Source organism: Molothrus aeneus, chromosome 3 (genome assembly GCF_037042795.1).
Source record: "Molothrus aeneus isolate 106 chromosome 3, BPBGC_Maene_1.0, whole genome shotgun sequence".
NCBI classification, from domain to species: Eukaryota; Metazoa; Chordata; class Aves; order Passeriformes; family Icteridae; genus Molothrus; species Molothrus aeneus.
The window spans coordinates 17,717,622-17,731,359 of record NC_089648.1 but is presented as its reverse complement, the minus strand read 5'-3'; the positions used below and the strand labels follow the sequence as shown (position 1 = coordinate 17,731,359).

At 38.7% G+C, this 13,738-nt stretch overlaps 1 protein-coding gene across 3 annotated transcripts in view; it reads left to right on the top strand.

Annotated features, from left to right (window-relative positions):
* The window catches only part of MAP4K3 (mitogen-activated protein kinase kinase kinase kinase 3), a 65,647-nt gene that overhangs the window by 49,887 nt on the left and 2,022 nt on the right, over positions 1-13,738 (top strand). For 2 of the 3 annotated variants that reach the window (XM_066546409.1, XM_066546407.1), the window contains 9 exons: positions 584-644; positions 730-847; positions 2,694-2,752; positions 4,615-4,718; positions 5,468-5,639; positions 7,739-7,807; positions 7,925-8,017; positions 9,638-9,708; positions 12,122-12,177. In XM_066546409.1, coding sequence (XP_066402506.1) covers positions 584-644; positions 730-847; positions 2,694-2,752; positions 4,615-4,718; positions 5,468-5,639; positions 7,739-7,807; positions 7,925-8,017; positions 9,638-9,708; positions 12,122-12,177 — 803 coding nt within the window. The remainder of the gene's footprint in view (positions 1-583; positions 645-729; positions 848-2,693; positions 2,753-4,614; positions 4,719-5,467; positions 5,640-7,738; positions 7,808-7,924; positions 8,018-9,637; positions 9,709-12,121; positions 12,178-13,738) is intronic. The other variant, XM_066546408.1, reaches the window with a different exon arrangement.

Below are 13,738 nucleotides of genomic sequence, written 5' to 3'. Positions count from 1 at the left end.
ATCTCTTCAGGAATTGCGGGATTTGACAAAAAAACAGCTCCACCTTGAAAATTTGTTGCACTCATTCATCATTTAAGGGAAATGTGTGATCATGCAGGTGAAGGTGAAGAATCCCTTCAAAGTGCCAGTTTTAATTGTTTCAAGAGATTTGGACTGTCACAGGCTTCAGAATGGCATGGTTTGTTTAGAACAGGGTTTGTTGACCACGCTTGGTTTACTGAAGTTTGTTATTGAGCTTTTCTTTTTTGAAGGAGAAAATTCAGTGTTTTTTGAATTTTTTGGAAAAGGGTTGATTGATCTTTATAATGACATCTTATGGAATATAATATACCTGAAGACTTGAGTATAAAATGTGCTAATTCTCTAAATGTTAATTCATATATTAAATATAGTATGTGTGCCTAAGATTTACTCTGAATTAACTCTGGAATCCAGGTAAACATTACTTGGCTTAAACTTACTTCTGCTGCAAAAAGCAAGTCAATATTAGCTTTGTCCTGTCATCTAAGCAGATACTAAATGATAGTTGTCTTGTGTATGTCAAATTCAATGCTACTTCTTTGTTTTTCCTTCCATTTATCAGCTATTTCCTCGAAGATGTACCTGGTTATATGTCATGAACAATTGTTTGTTATCAATATCTGGTAAGTTACTGTGCTATCTTTCAGTGGTAGCGCTGGTAAACACTTGGTTTCGTATTTGAAGTGTGGTTTGTTTTCTAATTGCCAGGTAAAGCTTCTCAGCTTTATTCCCATAATCTACCAGGACTCTTTGATTATGCAAGGCAAATGCAAAAGTTACCTGTTGCTATTCCAGCACATAAACTCCCTGACCGAATACTTCCCAGGTAAATACACATCATCGGATATATCAAAATATCTTATCTCTGGGAGTTCAGGAGATGCTTGTGAAGCTCTGGGAACACCAAATAGTGGGGGGCTCTGTTCACAGATTGCAGTGAATGACTCATGTGCATTAATCAGAGTGTTGAGCCCTACATTTACACGGATCAGGATGTGAATTACTCTTGTTAGAGAAATGCATTTTGGTACACCTTACCTTCTGGTTATGAAGGTTTCTTGTTTCTGGGTGTAGCTCTTTTCAGGTATAGTCTAGTGTGGTAGATCCTGCTTGTATTTGATGCTGAACAAAAGCTTTGGCCGTGCCCCTCCTGGCTGCTGCAGAAAGTAACCCTGTCCTGTCCAGAACCAGGACACTGCCAAACAAGCCTTAGTAGTAGCCCATTCAAATCCCAGCAGAAGCAGGTAGTAATATGAATTTAGTTTGCAAAAAAATCTTTGATTTTTAAAGTGCATAGTGACACACTGGTTCTTCTAATAGAATAGGATTTCTGTTAGGAAATTGTATTATAGAAAATTTGATTCTCTGCCACCTTTGGTTCTATTAAAGGCCTATTAACATGTAATGCTTGGGTTCAGGAAAGGCTTCTTCTTGTTCAGTTACCTGCAAATATAATGGTGTAACACTTGTCTGAAAATTATGTTCTTCCTAGAGGGGAAATTCTAAATAACTAAGAGATAATTTGTGCTTTGAATTGTTACTTTCTGTGTACATGCACTATTGTTCTGCTCCTCTCTTCCAAATTTGACTTTGGTGGGTGACTTTGACTTGAGGACTGAATCGGCAGTGGACTAATAACCATAATTACCTTAAGGATCATGCTAGGAAAACCATACTAGATTCTTCCTGGAATGGTACCTCACCTAAGTTGCAGAGGACTCAGAAAATTTCTTGTCCAGTCATGTCACTTCCCAGGAAAAATGTAGCACAACCTGAATGTGCGTGCCAAGGCAGTCATTCAAAGGCAGGAAAGATTAATTTAAATAATGTGTTTTCCTGTTTTATCTCTGATTATAGGGTGTCAGGGTAGCCACATTTAGCCAGGCAGAAGACAGACATTTGAAGTATGTAGGAGAGAATGTAATTTTTCCTACTAGACCATAAAGTGTATTCTTAAACAAGTTTCTGGATACTGTGATGGTGAGTGCTACATGCAAAATGGTAAAAGCAGAGGTTTGGTAGAAAAAAGGCAAAGAAAAATTGAACTTGAAGTAATTTGTGAGGTTTATATATTCATTTGCAAAATGTTCTAACCTCAGTTTATGATACTTGGTAGGCAGACATTCAGTAGCAGAAAATATGTCAGGGATAAGTCTCCTTTCCAGCTTCTTTCCCTGGAGTGTCCTTGAGCAGCTCCTTTCAAACCTTCCATGACTTGTTCCAATGAAAATTTGTGGCCAGTACTCAGTTTTCATGCTGTTCAGTCCTTTTGCATTATCAGTCACTTCTGGATAGTTCCATTTGAAATGTTACACAACTGTTTTCTCAGTTCATAGCTTTGAGTGCAGCATCTGTCTATCAATCTATTTATTCCCATCTTTTCTACAGTATCAGATTACCTATTTTTATTGTTAAGAGTACTGTGGCCAGTCTCAATAGTGCCTGTTGTCTTCTGATGCATGTAGAAACTCTGAGTCCTGTTACCAGGAAATAACATTTTGGCTTATCTGATAAATTTTCACATTGTTGTTTCCATGCTTTCACAAGAAATATTAAACTTGTATTTTTTTAGTTTTTTGATGTAGCAGATGTTTTTCTATCAGTGTATGTCTAAAAAGAAAATTCACTCAATTATTTCAGTTGATCAATAATTTTGTGTTTATCTTTTGTAGGAAGTTTGCAGTATCTACGAAAATTCCTGACACTAAATGGTGTCAAAAGTGTTGTGTTGGTAAGTGAAGATCTGGAGAATAAATGTGAAGGGGCAGCACAAATGGTGGCAATATTAAGATTATTGAGTCAAGTGTAGGAGGTAAAGGGAGAAGAGACTTTTGTCATTGTTATGAAGCTGTGGTGAGCTCATTCAAGTTAGTCCTTGGGTTTGAGCAGTAGAAACTTTCCCATTTAGCTCTTTAGATTTAAAGACAATTTACAAGAAATGCAGAGAACCAGAATGATGTCAAAATTCAAACCATTTCTCAAGCAGAACCTAATCTCCATGGATGGAGAAACTTAGAGAAGTTGCCATCATGATTAAGTCACCTGCATTCCTAGCAGAAGTTTCAGTTATCAATATTGGGGAGTAAAAAGCAAAAGAGTATTTTTAATTCTTTGAGGACAGTGTTGTCTCTGAAACCTTTATAAAAAGTGTTTAATAATGTGCCAGCTACCAAAGTCTCAAAGCTGCACTGTGTTAAGACATGTTCTAAAAGGGAGGCAGATAGATTAAAAAAACCCAAACCAATGAGATAGTTAATGAATGCTGCAGGGAACACTCATGGCATAACAGGGGTGAAGTGACAGGGGTCAGAGGATGTAAAAACTCTGACTTTCTGACAGAAAAAATAATTTTGGAAGTCCCTGTGTTTCTAGGTTCATAAAATAAGAAGCCTTGTGGTGTGCTCCTTTGTGATTCTGTGATTGCTGTCCTGCCAGGCACAGAATTTAACAGGGGTGCTGTGGTACTTGACATTATGAGGGGAGTCTTCATATTCAGAGATAGCTCGGCCTCCTAAGCCTGGAGCCCTTTGTGCATGATAGGTATGAGTGATAATTTGTGAACACAGCAAGGGTGGCTCTAAGAGTCTTAATTTTTGTGACTTGAGTCTCCGGTCCTGCTGGCACATAAATCTGCTTTTGGCCTTGGGGCAGCAGGAGTGCCACAGGAGGCAGAAAAAGACAAGAACTTCTGGTCTTCTTTCTGCACCTTACAGGTGTTGGTGATTGTTTTGTGGTTTCTGTTGCTGAGTTCAGCCTTACTCAGGGTCACACCAAGCATTATTTATTGCACTTTGCAGTCAGTCTGATGTTGAGTGAGAACTTGGATTAATGAAATAAAGCACTGATGTTTAAGGTGCCAAGAGGTTGCCAAGGGATAAGTTTCTGTGGCAATAAGGTAGTGTGAGCATATTTCACTTCTGTGATAGTTCTGGATTGTAGAAGCTTGTTATCTAAATGGTGTTGTTTATTGCCTGATGGCCCACAGTCACTTTGCTGCACAGTAAAATCTAGTCTTTAGATGTATTTGTACAAAGTGCAAAATAACATTTGTTTGTCTTAAAGGAAATGTTGGCAGGGCTTAAGGAGTGAAATTTTGTCAGTGTTGTAGAATTGAAGTTGTGAAACTTCACAGGGCCCAATTTTGCAACTTTATTGTTCTCTGCCAGTTTTTAATTGAGTTCTGACAATGGAAGAGCAACACTTCCTGCTTTTCTATTGTTCTTCAGTTTCAACTGGATTTCCTGATGTCTAGAATTGTTCGTCAGAATTACAGAGCTCCTGGATTTCACGCTGGCTGTGATAGTGCTTGAAAGGCAGCTGAACTGTTCACTGCCTGCTAGGTAACTGTGTGTTGTAGAAAAAGCCATTCTTTAACAGCTTGCTTGTGGTGATTTTGAGATAGCTTAGGCAAACCAACACAGGAGACCCAAGGCACTCCAAATGTGTATGCAATCAGCTACTTTTTAAATATATAAAAGATTAGAGTGAGGGTAGTGAGTATTTTCCAAAAGTAAAGTGACTGTTACATAGTTGAAAATTGTTTATAATTTGCATGTGCTTAGTACACTAATATTCTCTATCCTTTCTTGGCAGTGAGAAATCCCTACACAGGCCACAAGTACCTTTGTGGAGCACTACAGTCTAGCATTGTTTTGTTAGAATGGGTTGAACCAATGCAAAAATTTATGTTAATCAAGGTAAAATTATAATTACTCTCATGTTGTCTTCTAGTTATCTTGTAGTGACTTGTTAAGAATAAGTATTAGCCATTTCTTGATTTATTAGACTTTTCACTTGGCTTCTGTTATATTATATTGAAAATAACTATTTAAATGTGTCATGTATTAACTGACTCAAACTAAATGTTCATGTTTTTGGGGTGCACTTCAGTTAGAGAACCAAGCCCTTTTCTCTGTGAACATTGCCCTTCAGTTGCACAACAGAAAACTGAGGCTGTCAGGCTGAGACATGGGTTAACAGTGGGCTTGCTCCTATATTAGAGAGAAAGTGACCATTTATTCTATGTTTTTGGACCCTGAGGTGCCCAGAAATGCTTGTTATCTCCCCATCTGACATCACCTGAAGAGACAGAGCCAGGATGGGCTCATGTTTATAAAAAGGCAGCTGCTATAACTTGATCAGCCTGGAAGAGGAGGCTTAGAGGCTCAGTAGCCAGAGAGAGCAGTGATGAGCACTCTTGTTGTCCATGGGCAGCTGCAAAGGATACACATGATAAAGACATGCTATTTTATTTTGACTGAATTGGCATGAGATGCTCCAAGCTTCTTAACTCAGGCCTTTTGTATTTACCAATTCCTGTTATCTGAAGAAGTAAACCTAACATTACAAAGTATGTCACAAAATTTACCATACAGTTTGAATACCTAATAGCAACTCAGACTACATTTGTTTCCCTTCTAATATCTATTTTTGCTTATTCATCTAGCACATAGATTTTCCTGTACCTTGTCCACTGAGATTGTTTGAAATGCTGGTAGTCCCTGAGCAGGAATTCCCTTTAGTTTGTGTTGGTGTCAGTAGAGGAAGAGACTTCAACCAGGTGGTGAAGTTTGAGACTGTCAACCCAAATTCTACCTCTTCGTGGTTTACAGAAACAGGTTTGTGTGCTGTTGTCATTGCATTCCAAAATGTTCTTTGCTCTTCTCTTACAGCTGAAGCACTAAAAGGCAGGCTTCTCTAAGGAAGTAAATGGTTAAATCATTAAGACTGAGTGCAAGTTCTCTGCTTAAAGGAAGAACATCTGGTTGAACCTGCTTGCACATGCACTTCTTTTTTTTATGTTTCTCTTTGTTGAACTGATTGGATTCCTTGAGATTTTTGGTATAGCAGAGGATGGAGTTATAGTTTCTTGCATTTCCATATATTAGGCAGCACTTTATTACCCCCTGTGCTGTTTGTGCTCTACCCTGGCACCATGACTTCTGTTTATTTAATATGTTTTAGTAAAATTGCATTCTGAGCAATTCCTTTTGACATCTCTGGAAGATGTATTTTGGCTCTCCTACAATGTGTCACTATGGGTAGAAATGGTGTTGTCACCTCCTGCTGAGATAGAGCATTCTTCTGGTGTTTGTGGAAAGCAAAAAGGATTAGGGCCACTGGTAGCAGGAAACCACGTGCCTGCCCATCGCCATTGTGGGCACCATGAGCTGACATGGCCACCATAGGAGGAGCAACAATAGACATCCTTTCATGGAAGTGTGCTAAGAATTACTTTTTTAGAGTTACAAAGTTGCCCCCTGAACCTAGATGTAGTAAGGAACCATTGCTAGTCATAGCTGGCAGGTTCATAAGCAGTAAACAGGTTTGGTTTTGCCTGTCACAGATCCCTGGTTGGTTCATGGTGAATTTATACATAGCTCTGTGCTGGCATACACATGTGCACAAGTCCAGATGAGTGTGTACTGTGGAATTCACTAGGAAGAGCTGTTTCCTCCAGGAAGATACCCACTGACCTTGCTGCTGCTGAAAAGTGCATCAGATTTTGACACAGTTTAAAGCATAGTTAGAATACCAAAGTGAGCAATGGATGGCCAATTAACATGCTTTACTACTTCAGACAATGCATTTTATTCTCATTCCTTCCTACCTGTAACCGTGTGAATTTATAGCACAGCCCATAAAAGAAGCATGCTGAAGAGAAATGTCCTGTTGTCATTTCTCTCTTAATGTTGTCTGCATTAGTGCATAAATACAAGAGTACTAATCCCTTCTGTGTTCTTTTTTTGCATTATGCCTTCCATACTTTGTTACAATTTCCTTCATTAGTTGTGTGCTCTCACATTGTGTCTGTGTGTTGTTTTCTCCTATTTTTGTGATTAAATTTAAACCCTTTTGTTGCATAAGCTTGTTCCTGTCCCCTGCTGGCAGGAGAGCAATGATGCAAACAGATTTTTATTTCTTTTTAATGCTTGTAACTGGAAGCTGCTTTTGTGTTCTAGGTAATGTGCTCTAATTTCTCATGTCTAATGGATTTACTGAGTTTCTCTTTGCTATATGAAAGATGCCTACAGAATCTGGCAGTAATGTTGAATTAGTAAGAGTTGCTTTGTATGTAACTTTAATGTTAACAAACAAATGGACCAAACCTACACTTCTCTTTTGAGCTCACATGTCCACTAATCACTTGTGGGTCAAATTCCCATTTGCTGTGATGGAGACTGCTGCAGCTGTAACCCAGAAGAGAAAAAAAAGCCCTTCTTTTGAAGTTTTGGAGAAGGAAATAAGCCCCTGTTTTTGGAATATCTGGGGATGGAACGTCTGCAAATAGCAGCAAGAATTAAGTAATAGTATATAAGTCCCTGTCAGGATTTAGAAATAAAGACAGAAGAAAAGTGCAGTGAAACAGCATGGTGTGGACAATCACATATATCTGGCTTTTTGCAACAGCAATATTCAATTGCACCAAGAGAGAATAAATGGAGAGCAATGTACATGTCAGTTTTGGTTTGTGACATGGCTCAAAAAAGGCTGAATGAAATCCGTACTTCAGTATTGTAGCTTCAGTTTTCCTGTCACAGCCAACATGTTGGATAAGTGGACATGCATCTCTAAGAGAAGAGTAATGTCACTGGTAAGATGATGATTTTAAGTAGATAAAACACACTAATCCATCAAAATGTCTCAATGTCTAGAACTTGAATTTCAAATTTCATGCTAATGTATGTTATGAACTAACACTGCCATTTTTTTACAGACACTACGGAGACGAGTGTTGTCCATGTAACACAGCTGGAGAGAGATACCATTTTGGTGTGTTTGGATTGTAAGTTTAAAGTCAACTAAATATATATACATGTATGCATATACATGCATACTGTCTTCAAATTAGGTTCTGTATTGAAGATAATCCTTGGTTAACATATCCTTATTTATTGTCTAGGCTGCATAAAAATAGTGAATCTGCAAGGCAGGTTAAAATCCAGCCGCAAACTGTCATCAGAGCTCACGTTTGACTTTCAGATTGAATCAATAGGTAAGCTGGGTTTCACTATTAGTCTTGAATATCCCTGTAGGTCAGAGAGTTGGGCAATCACCATCTGGATGAAATTTAACAAGAGCAAGTGGTGGATTCTGCATCTGGGATGAGGTAGTCCCAGTTATGTGTACAAACTGGGAGATGAGAGGCTGGAGAGCAGCTCTGCAGAAAGAGATCTTGGGGTTGGGATTGAGAGCAAGCTGAAGATGAGTCAGCAGTGTGCTCTGGCAGCCAAAGGTCATGACCACCAGTAAGGACATGGAATTTATGTGAAGTTGCATATGGGAAAATTCAGGTTGGACATTAGGAGAATTCATTTTACTCAGAAGGTGATTGATCACTAGACTGAGCTCCCCAGAGAAGTGGTCACAGCACCAAGCCTGTTAGAGCTCATGCAACATCTGGATGATGCTCTAAGTGATCCTTATGAGTTCCTTCCAACTTGAGATCTTTTATTATTAACCTGTTCGATGTTACAGTAAAGAATTAGGTATGCTGCTTATCTAGTCTTTGGCATTTGGAGCACTACCTCACTCATTTCACTTTGTGTGAGAAGACACAGTGAAAGGTTCAACATATGCTTTCCTAGGAACAACTGGAATGGAGTAATAATCCTGGAGTCTTCTTAGATCAAGCTAAATGTCTTGGAAGCATGATGGAGACTTCTAGCCTCTAAGGGAATACCTTAAAAGAACCTACATAAACTCTAAATCACCCATACCTAAATCACCCATAACTCATTTTGTATGTGTGTTTGTGCTGTCCATTTTTATAAAGCAGCTCAAAGACTAAATTATATGATATGTCACAGGTTGCATAAATTTTGTTTCCTTGTGTAGAATTTGAATGAATTGTGAAACAGAAAGAATAGATTATTTTGGCAATTCTCCAGTAGTTACATACCTGGTTTGCACCACCTGCTGTTGAAAGAGGGGTAGGATGGGTGTGTGCACAGATGACGGGTAGCAGCAGTAAAGGAGGAACAGTGGGTTTTAAAATCATCAGAAGTTGCAGGGAGTTTATTTCTGAGGAGAAGCTTTAAAGTTTCAGGCTGTCCAAAGATAACCTCCCACAGAGAAGAAGACAAGAAAACATGGCCACTGAAAGCATTACTTTTATGGCTCTTGATGATTTGGAATGGGGGGAAAAGAAGGATTCAATGTACTTGAAGTTTCTTGCTCTGGGACCTCTGCATGTACTGTGGTCCTCATCCTTTTTCTCACAAAATGAGCTTCCAGTGGCCTTTACTGTCCTGGCAGTGTCTCCAAAGACACTCTTGGAACTTTTCTGTTAAAATTCCATATATATTGTCTGCAAGTATTAAAGGAATTTCCTGTTCAAAGAAAATGACACATTTAGGACTAGACATTTAGAATATCTTCTGGTTAGGTGGAAATGTTTTTAAACCCTGCTCATTAAACAAATAAATGTATAAATGCAGCTACTTTTGAGGCAGGCTGAGTGATTTCTGGGAGACATTCTTCTGTCTGAGTGGGTGGATGTCATACAATGGAACATACATGCACAGATTTCAAAGCTATAGTCTTGTGCTTTTGGCCTTAAAAGCAAGGGTTGAGTTTATGCCTCAAAACTGATTCCAGTGTTCTTTCTTACCAGTCTGTCTACAAGACAGTGTGTTAGCATTCTGGAAACACGGCATGCAAGGAAGGAGTTTTAGATCAAATGAGGTGAGTACTACATTTTGCTTCAAATTCTGGCTTCTAAATGTGTCATTAAGCCATATGGAAGAGAGATGCACTATGCTGTTGTCTGAAAAAGAGTGAAACATTTCAGTAACTTCCTAGTTAGACCTAGGAGCTGGATTCTCATTCTAAGCTTGTTTCATAAGCTCTAAGACATTGGTGGAGCTGAACAAGAACCCCCTCACATCTGACAAGCAAAGCAGAAACAAGAGACCAGGCCAGGATGCCATAGAAAATATCCAAGTCTAATTCTTGGTGATATTAATATTCACCTTAAATTGCTTTGAAGACCACTGTCAGTTCCTTAGCTTCTCACATATGGATGCGAAAATCTAGGCTTTGCCAGTGGTTCTACTGCTAAACTTCAGCTTTTTGTCACAGTGTCAAATGAGTTGCCTGATGTTTTTTAGCTTTCACAATAAATATTTTTCCATCTTCAGTAGAAGAATACCAAATTGACCTAAACATGGTTGGTTTGGTTTTTTCCTAAAATCTCCTTGTAGTCACTTTTTTAGCCCATTTGATGTGATTTTTAGACAGAGTTAAACCATTATAACTACCTTCCCCAATAGTTTTTATTTTTCCTTGCTGCAAACATTGTGTACCTGTTAGTGAAAATGCTGTACTTTGTAGGAATTTAATTAATTTGGTTATTAATAAATATTTACAAATATTACCAGTTGTTCCATCAGTGTTTCATTGGCTGAGAAATCAAGCTCATTATGACTAATTGTATTTTAAGGTACACATAAAGTCACACCACACCAAGCTTAGATATCTCACGTTGTTCCAGCACTACATTGACTTGCACAAAGCCTCAGCTGACCCAGTCTGTGCTAACAGTGAGCTTGCTCTGTGTGAACCAAAGGCTGGGGTCAGACTGCTTCTTATTTCCAAGGTGCAAATGTTTATTGTGGCATTTGTGCATTGCTCTACCCATTGGTAAAGCACTCAGTGGCTCTGCTCCAGATGGGAGAGACCATGTCCTAGTGGGCTGTAGCCCAAATGGATGCATTTTGTTGTTTATGTCAGGGACACTGGCTTGTTTTATTCCTGTCAAGCCAAAGCCAGAACCTAAATAAAGAACTGAAAGCAGAACTGGGCTGTTGACAGAAAAGCAAGCCACCTAGAACTTTTTCTCTGTAGAACACATCTAGGGTAAGCTTTTGGGCCTTTTTAAATTCCTTATCTCTACTAGCTGTCCCACTAGCTGCAGCTAAAAGAAATAAATATATTTTCTGCTGTAATATGGAAAGCCTTCAGTGCCAGGCTCAGGTCTTGACCATATTTGTTACTTTGGGGGAAATTTTGTATTACGTAGCAGGTAGGAAGTTTTTGCTTGGGACAAAAAGCTGACTGACTTAACTTGCAGCATTTCTTTCTTTGAAGACATCATTAGTTCAGACTCCTTATTCTAATAAAGTTGGCCCAATTGGGGATGACTTGAGCTGCTTGCAAAGTTATTTCCTTCCACAGCTGTGACCTTAGGCCATGGTTTGATCAAGTGTGAAAATTGAAAGAGGGAACTGTGAATTCTGACACAAGAAGTTCAAAATTTGGGCAAAGATTGTACAGCCTTAGCCTCACAGAAAGTAGAAATTAATTTTCTTAGAAAAGTGAAGGATTTCATTGCTGTGAATTGAAATTCTCTTGCAAGTTCTCTGCACCAGAAGTGAATTCACTAAGTCAGCTAATATTACTAGGGTCTGGAAAGGAGATAAGAATGTCTACTTTGCCCAAGAGTGTGAAATTCAACTGTGTAGAAGAGGAGCTTTGTAAACAGTGCTGCCTGATCACAAAGTGACTAATACCCTTTGGAGTATGCACCAGGCTTTGGTTGACTTCATTAATGAACATGGTGATTTTCTGGGTGCTTTGATATTCATATAATCATAAAGATGTATCACACAAGTGCAATTCACCAACAGAACACACAGGTCTGTTGCACTCATCTGAAATGTCAGAAGATGAAGTTTTCTTTTTGCAGTGGGCATAAGTACCACAGATTAGATTGTTTCTCTGCTGAGGTTTTCAGAATATGAACTTAATGCATTCTTACTATAATTTAGCATTTCCACAAAATGTATTTTATGTGTGATTTGCCTGACCCATTTTTGGATATACACTCTAGAGTGACACTGGTAACTCAAGTACCAAGCTGAGCCCTGCTGTTCTGCTTGCAGTGGCTACCAGAGGAATTCAAGTAATGTGAGAGGAATTACAGAAAACTTTTATATCTTAGTTAAAAGTGACAGTTGCATTATAATCTCTATTGGATTTTAATTGGCAGTCATTTGTTAACATCAGTCGCAGTCAATTCTTTTCTCTCAACTAATGTTAAAAACAAAATGAAAACACTTGTTTTCTTAACATGTAAATATTTCTTTTTATTGTCTAGATCACACAAGAAATTTCTGATAATACAAGGATATTCAGGCTTCTGGGATCTGACAGGTAAGATGAGAAGTAAACGGGACATACTAAAATAAAGGAATAATGTGTGTTTTCCTACCTTGTAAAAGTTCTTTTTGCATGTTTCTTGCAAATTCTTTTTTAGTCATCTTAGACATTCCTCTGTATACAGGTCTCCCTTCCAGTTCTTCACTTTTACTTTTATCTTTCTTAAATTTAAAAAAATAAAAACCTTTAAAAGTGTTTGTGAGCTTCTAGAAGTACTCAGCCAGGCAAGAAGCTTTTCCTTGGCTGCAGTCACAATCTCCAGGAGTGTTTTCATTTTTGTATTGTAATTCTTTGTTTAGCTTGGTGAAATCTTTACTTTCAGATGTTCTGCAGCAGTAGCTCATCAAAATCTGCTTCTGGAGATAAGTGCAAAAAATACTTAAAAATTTAAATATCTCACTTTGACCCCAGAAAGGAAATCTACCAGTTCTTCTCCCAACATGACAGTTCAGGTCTTGTTGGAGCTCTTGATAGCTCCTGGTGTAGCTGTTCTTTGACATCTGCTTTTGGAATCTGTCTGTGTGTGACCCAAGTGCTCTTTTAGGAGTGTCACTGACTTCTTCAACTTTCTCTGCCCTGGTGTTGAACTTTGTACTTCTGTAGGAGCCACAGAAGCAGCAACTGTTTTGTCTTCAGGGGAGTGCATGCTGATATGACAGTTTCACCAATAATGAATTCACAAGAACTGCAAAGACAGGCTTTAACTTTTCTTTTGAGAATTGCCTTTGTTTACACTGCCTGCAGTAAACCCATGTGGCATCTTAGAATGACATTGCAAAAAATTGCCTTGTAAGAGTGTCCTCTTCCCCAAATATGCTCCCATCTATTTCTGGCTTGCTCTGATAGTTTTCAGGTCTAAGACAATGTTTAAAGAGTTTGCTCTGCAACAAACATTAATCCCAGTCTCTTCATATACACTTTTCCTTGGAGCTCTGTCCTGTTTTGTGCTTGAGTATGAAGCCTTTTTCCAGTAACAGGATCCTGTCCTAGGCAGTTCATAGGAGCTGGTGTTCAGAGAAGCAAAAACCCTGATGTCAGTCTAATAAAAGCTTGTGTGTTGCTTTCTCCTCACGGGCAGGGAATTGCCTCATTGCATGAGGTGTCATTCCCTTTGTGGAGCACATTGAGTAGAGGTCAGTTTTTTTCAGGTTTTTTAGTTTTGCAGCAAGCAAACTTTCCTGTCTGAATCCACAAGAGGGTTTTCCACAATCTGCCTTCACTTCAGGATGTTTGTGGAGGAGAAGTCAATCATGAACGTCTTGGTCTGTTTAGCAGTTTTAGCAGTTCTTGCCTGATGAAAAAAATTTAAATAGTTGGTGAAACAAAATTGTGATGGCTAATTTCTCTTCTTTGAAGAGAAAGGTCTGGTCTAGGACACCCCTGATCATCTTTGCAGTTGCAGGCCCATGTAACCCAGTCTCTTGTATCCAATGATGGCCCAAACTGGGTGGCAAGAAAAAGTAAGAGAAAAGACTCTTCACATAGTAGTCCTTTCCTTGAGGATTCTCTTTGCCTGCAAATTTTTGTCTCTGCAACTTTCAGAGCAGAGGCAGTT